General features: G+C 39.9%; 1 protein-coding gene across 3 annotated transcripts in view; it reads right to left on the reverse strand.

Annotated features, from left to right (window-relative positions):
- Nucleotides 1-421: 421 nt before the first annotated feature.
- LOC102214148 (cohesin subunit SA-2-like) overlaps nt 422-6,079 on the reverse strand; it is a 25,727-nt gene continuing 20,069 nt past the window's right edge. For 2 of the 3 annotated variants that reach the window (XM_005735589.1, XM_005735590.1), the window contains exons 30-34: nt 5,242-5,482; nt 5,009-5,119; nt 4,778-4,904; nt 4,351-4,428; nt 422-2,630 (exon numbers count right to left, since the gene is read on the reverse strand). In XM_005735589.1, coding sequence (XP_005735646.1) covers nt 2,607-2,630; nt 4,351-4,428; nt 4,778-4,904; nt 5,009-5,119; nt 5,242-5,482 — 581 coding nt within the window. In that variant the 3' untranslated portion in view covers nt 422-2,606. The remainder of the gene's footprint in view (nt 2,631-4,350; nt 4,429-4,777; nt 4,905-5,008; nt 5,120-5,241; nt 5,483-6,079) is intronic. The other variant, XM_005735591.1, reaches the window with a different exon arrangement.

A 6,079-nucleotide genomic window follows, 5' to 3' on the forward strand; every position in this document is an offset into this window, starting at 1 on the left:
CACGGAGTGGTGGTGATGGTCGTGTAGTCTTGGAATAAGTTTGATTCTCCACGTTGTACTCTTTAACTTGTTTAGTTAAATAAAATCCCGTGACACTTGAACAACCCAATTTAAATCTACCAGTAACGTTTTCTCTAAGAACTACCTAAACAACAAATTGCAGGACAGCTGCGATTTCCATAATCCTCCGGTGCACTCATGTTTCATCAGTAAAAGCCAGTTATAGTTACAGTACAGGTGTTCTAAAACCATATCAAATCATATTTATTGCTGTGTTATTAAGTCGTCACACAGTTGTAGAGGGTTTATTCTGTTCATGTTACATCTCCATACATAAATACAAACCGTAAAGGATGCAATGGGCACTTTGTAAATAGAATATAAACACAAATTTAATATACGCAAATATTTAAATATGTATAAACGTACAGATGTTTGCACATTTTCAGCAGTTTGATGCAAAACAGAAAAGCTCCAAAATGACATGAGTCATGTAAATTTACAGACAAGTCTAAGATGTGTTTTTCTCATTTGCCTAACATGAAAAGTTATTATGTATGTGGTAATGTTTAACCCTCTTGTTATGTTGGTTTCCAGGAACACCAATTATGTTCCTGGGTCAATTTGACCCGGGGCATGTGTACTCATCCAAAAAGTGTCAGAAACACTGGCATTGATTATTTTACAATTTTCTTGTATAATTTTGATTTTCTGGTTTTCTGTAGTGATGTGGATGACATCTCTTCTGTTCTGGGTCAACATAACAGGAGGGTTAAGACCTGATGATTTGATTCTCCAGATTATAGTGACACTGAGGAAATAAGGTTCATTTTCAGCTACAATATGATTACACCTTCTTTCATAAAGTCTGATTCTGCCAGCCAGGCCAATACACAGAAGAAATACCGGAACAATCCACGGTAAAACAAAGAAGAAAAAAAAACAATGCACTGTGTGTGCACTTACAAATTAGTAGATTAATGTCAAAGACTTACATTCTTTTCCTTTGACAATTCCCCAAAATTTCACACAAAAAGAAACAGTAAATATAAAATGAGCACCGATTCACAATATATTACACATTTGTAACTGTATAATATACAATTCTGATACTATGATTGTTGGCTAAAGAATTTAGAAGCTTTGTAATTTAGAATATTTCTATAACTCTTATACACGCAGCAGTCGCAAACCAACCAAACTGGCAGTTTGAAAAACTATTTCTGAACACCTGCAAATACAAAAAACAAAACAAAACCAAACAAACACACATCGTTCTCAACCATTTTAAAAATCCTTTCTTTTAAAGATTGCAATCATGGCATGTCTCTAATATTAGATATTACTAGATACTATACAGTGGAAAAAAATAGTTAATATATAGGAGAGATTACATATTTGAGGTCGAGTCAAAGTTTTACAACATTGTGATTTCTTCCAACATTAAAAAATAATTTTAGATGCAGCCTCAATTTGTCAAATTACTACATCTGAGCAATGAGGTACGTTTGTACCCGTTCGCTACAGAGAGACGAAAAGAAAATACAGCTGGCCACATCTATAGTAACATAATCATTTCCTTTAAAAAGGATCATTTGAATCTCTATGTGAAATAACATGATTAATAGAAACCATTAATTTACATTTGATTGTCATTACAAAATATCTATAAATCAAAGTTATCTAGAAGGTATAAAAGCAGAACACATGTCTCTAAAAAATACCATCACAAAGAAATCTGAGAATGCTGTATATATATAACTTGTGGCAAGGCCTTTAAACAGTATGACACGCCAGTTCACATTATACTTACTGTGTACATGTTTTGATATATGGCTACATGCCATGCCAGAATCTACAGTTTAAAAGTTCAGAAGGTGAACAACAATACCACTGACACCCTTCCAATATAACGCAGTAGCCATTTAATAACTGCTGCCATTATGAAACATTATATGTTCAGCGTATGTCCGGATTGCATCAGAGAGGGGGTTCATTTAAACCTAAGATAGTTTCTCGATGTAAAGCTTAAAAATGACCATCCAGCACAATTACCACCTCTGTGACCAAGTGCAGGGTTATTATAGTGTTCAACAATAACTGAACACTACAAGCATCAAAACAGTAGTGTTATTCTGCAAGCCTATTATATTTTCTGGTGTTCATGAAATTGTGTTCACCCTCCCTGTATATTGGCCGCTATGTATTTACAGACATTTTTCGTCTACTTAAAGAGTTTAAAGGTATACATCATTCACTTGAATTTTGACCTGTTATTGTCCCATCACCATGCAAACTGCTACACAATATCCGTACCTGTACCGCTTCACACATTATAACAAGTGTAGCCAAGTGATAGCTGGCATCAAGTTTTTTTAGGGCGACTGAACAAAAACCGAAACATCTCTGCCGCAGTGTGACCAAAATCCGGTGTGTGAAAATAGCAGAATAAAATTCAAATCCAAGCTCAAGCACTCCTTCTAAGTTTTAACAAAGTGTTAAAGAGGCAAACATTGGTGTCTCACAAGCCTACTAGTCCAGTCCACTCTCATTTATAGAGTCATTTCACCGTCCCAGGAGTTCGACGACATGCTGTCCTTTTCATATTAAAACATTGAAACATTGAGAACCTAAAGGCGAAAGAAAAAAAGCAGTGTTAGAAATTCAAAACCAAATAAAAACAAACAGATATCGAGTGTACAGTATGAACAGATGAGAAATATGTGGTTGTTTTTACACCTAAAGTTGTTCCTCCTTTGGGGTTCTTTAATCAAACTGTCATAAATAACAAGAAAATGGACTTCTACCAAATAAGGCTAGGCATGCGTGAACTGTACGTTGATCTATCATGCTTACTTGGCCATTCACTCAAACAGGTTTTTTTTGGGGGTTTTTTGCTCTCTTGCTCTTGACGAAGGCGGTCGCACTTTTCTCCTCTCCTCCTCCTCCCCCTTAGCTTCCCTGCTTAGCCTCTTGTGTCCTTGCCTAGTCTCGTGTTTTTTGTATTACTTTTCCCTGGAACACTCTCTCACAGTCTGTTCTCTAAAACCTAAAAGAGGAATTATGGATTTGATTTGATCAACTGGTCCCTGAATACAATTGACACCCTTTTTCTCAACGAGAAGTCTGGGCTCGGGTGAGCCTGAGTGCTGAAGATATCTACCTATTCGGAACCGTGATAACAGGTTTCTTGCTGATCGGAGCTGGCTTGGCCCTGGCTTATCGAAGAATTAACAAAGCGGAACTGGCTGTTCAAACCCCCACAAGGCTGCCCGCTGGGATTGAAACGATGGGACGAGGCGTGAGTTTCTCAAAATAGGCTCATTGAGTGCAGCACGGATAAGATCTTGGAGAGGCTTACGGCTGCCGTGAATACTCAGAATAAGACTGGATTACATCTTGGAGGGGCTCGCTCGGAACAACACCTCTGAGCGCAAATTGGATCACATCTTGGAGAAGCGCACTGCGTTCATGAGTTCTCAGAATCGGCTCTTTGAGCACAAGAATGACAACATCACGGAGCGCAAGTTTGATAACATCATGGAGAAGCTCACGACTCTCCAACGGGAGATTGAGAAACCAGTGTCGGACTGTTAGAACAGCTTTGAAATTCATATGAGTTGTTCGCACTAAAGTAAAAACCACCATCACTTCATGCGGATACCCCTTCGGCGCCAGCTGCGGTCTCAAGGCTGGAGCTGAACAACAACACCCTGATACGGACTGTGTTTAGACTGTTCTTCCCATTCTATGCAAGGCCACCTGGGTTGGCTGGAAGACTGTTTACTTAGCCTGGCAGGGCGAAGGACACTGTCTCAGCTGAACTCTGGACACATACACACACATGCACACAGACATATATACACAGGCAGATGTACACTCATCCCCACTCCCCCTCCAAACGTCTTCTACGCTTATTCCCCTCCGATGCTGACGGTGGATCAAGGAGACCAGCGCTTATGCTGCAGGCCCGGATGCACTGTCTACACTGGCTGTCTCTCACCCTTTACCCATCCCTGTTGCTTGTCATGTGTTTCTTTGGTGTATTAAGAGTTTTTTCATGTGCTATGTGCAGAGGTGTTTCTTTTCTGTTCTCAAACTGATCTCCCTGTTGGAGCTCAGTCTGGGGGGAGTTATTTTTTTCTCCTTATCTTTCCTCATGTTGTGCTTTTTCCATGTTATACCTCTCTGACCTGTCTTCCCCATGTGATGTTTGTGTAATGTACGTATGGTCGGAAGGGTAAGACGGCGCTGGCACGGCTGGCAGCCTTAACCCATTTCCCTCGGGATGAATAAAGTATGATCAATCAATCAATCAATCAGTTATTATAAGAAGTGGAATACTCCTACCGAATCATCCATGATGGAAGATGGATCAAAGTAATCTGGCTTCAGTTCGGTTCTTTCTCTGCGATTCTTTGATGCCGGCTGAAAGATAACAACTCAGTTAGAAGAATACTCCACAAGATGAAAAAAAAAAAAATACAGTCAAAAAAATTATTTATTTTAACATCAACATTTGCTTTTATTATTTATTTATTGGAAGGACTGGCATGACCAGCTTACTCTGCTAGAAATGCAGGATTCAGATTATCTCTAATTTGGTTCAGTTCATCTGGATGCTACATTTTCAGTGGGAGAAACGTTTCATTACTCATCTCCCGCTGAAAATGCCACGTCCAAATCAGCAGAATCAACTTCCTAGGATTTCCTTACTGGAATTATTAAACATGCATCTAGACAAATGTAGACTATTGTTTGTTAGTTTTTTAATTACCAAATCGATGTCCATTGTGTCAAAATCCATGCCCTCATTGATATCTTCCAAGCGGTCTTCAGATGACATCATCACATCCTCCACTATTGGCTCCTCATCATCCTCCATGAGCCCAGAGCCTCGACGACTGTGACGCATAACAAAAAAATAACACGTCAGAAAAATGCTTTTTGTCAGACTCTTTATTGGCTCAAAGTTCGGCCAAAAACAGTTAAGTGCTGAACTTCTTACATTGCTTGCTGCATGTGGTTCCTCATCTTGGCGTAGTGCATGCTAACCCGCTCTTGCTGCTGACGGGCTTCAGCTTGTTGCCTTTGTGTCAGCATCCAAGTAACCTGGGTACTGTGGAACAGGGTTCATTACTTCATAATTCCCACAGTTTTAAAAAAGTGGCTTTACATACGGTACTGCAACTAAGACCTCTGCAGACATGTATGCAATAATGTAATACACATATTTTTTACTTGTAATCAATGGTAGTCTGGTGTTGAGGGTGTGGCTGCTGCTGCTGAGGAGGCACAGGCTGATGGGGATGCTGCTCTGCTGGCATGGTGAACGTGGCTGTGAAGCTGTCCTCTGGCCTCATTTTCTTTGGATCCCTCAGTACAGTGGAAGTTAGATGGGGTGAATGCATCATCACTGGCGTTTGCACATTCTGCTCACGGTTCATCCAAACCGCATCGCTGCTGCTACTGCTGTTCTCTTCTGCCAGAGAAAATCATTTGTTACACTCCTTGAATTTTACTGAACACACGCAGTGACCATAACAATGAGTGAGCTGTTTGATTTATTATTAAAGTGGCAGGCTGTGATGAGAATTAACATGAAACATTTTGCAAGAGGATCCTAGGAGAAATACATGTGCCTAAGAGAGAGATGCATTTTTATGTTTATGTGTGACGTTTGAAGGTGAATACTGCACCGTATTCAAATTCATGACGGCGTATTCGCTCACAGAAAGACCTTATTTCAATCTCAGGCAGACTTTAAGAAATACAGCAAACAAACTGCTGTGACAGTCATGGAATACAAAGAAAATGTTGTCACCTTAAATACAACTCTACTAACCAGCAGCTGTTTTGATGTAGATCAGGGGTCGGCAATCCTGGGCACGCGTGCCAGGGTAAACTGATGGCACAACCATAGCTGGACTGGCCATTGGGCATACCGGGCATTTGTCCAGTGGGCCCATGGTGATTTCTGGTTTTTATGGGCCGATGATTTTATTTATTTTTTTGTAACAGTATAAACAATGAAAGGTGGTGAATTGGCCAGATGCTGGCCGATGTGTAAAAATAACTC

Source organism: Pundamilia nyererei, unplaced genomic scaffold (genome assembly GCF_000239375.1).
Source record: "Pundamilia nyererei isolate P.nyererei 1_Seehausen unplaced genomic scaffold, PunNye1.0 scaffold00064, whole genome shotgun sequence".
NCBI lineage: Eukaryota > Metazoa > Chordata > Actinopteri > Cichliformes > Cichlidae > Pundamilia > Pundamilia nyererei.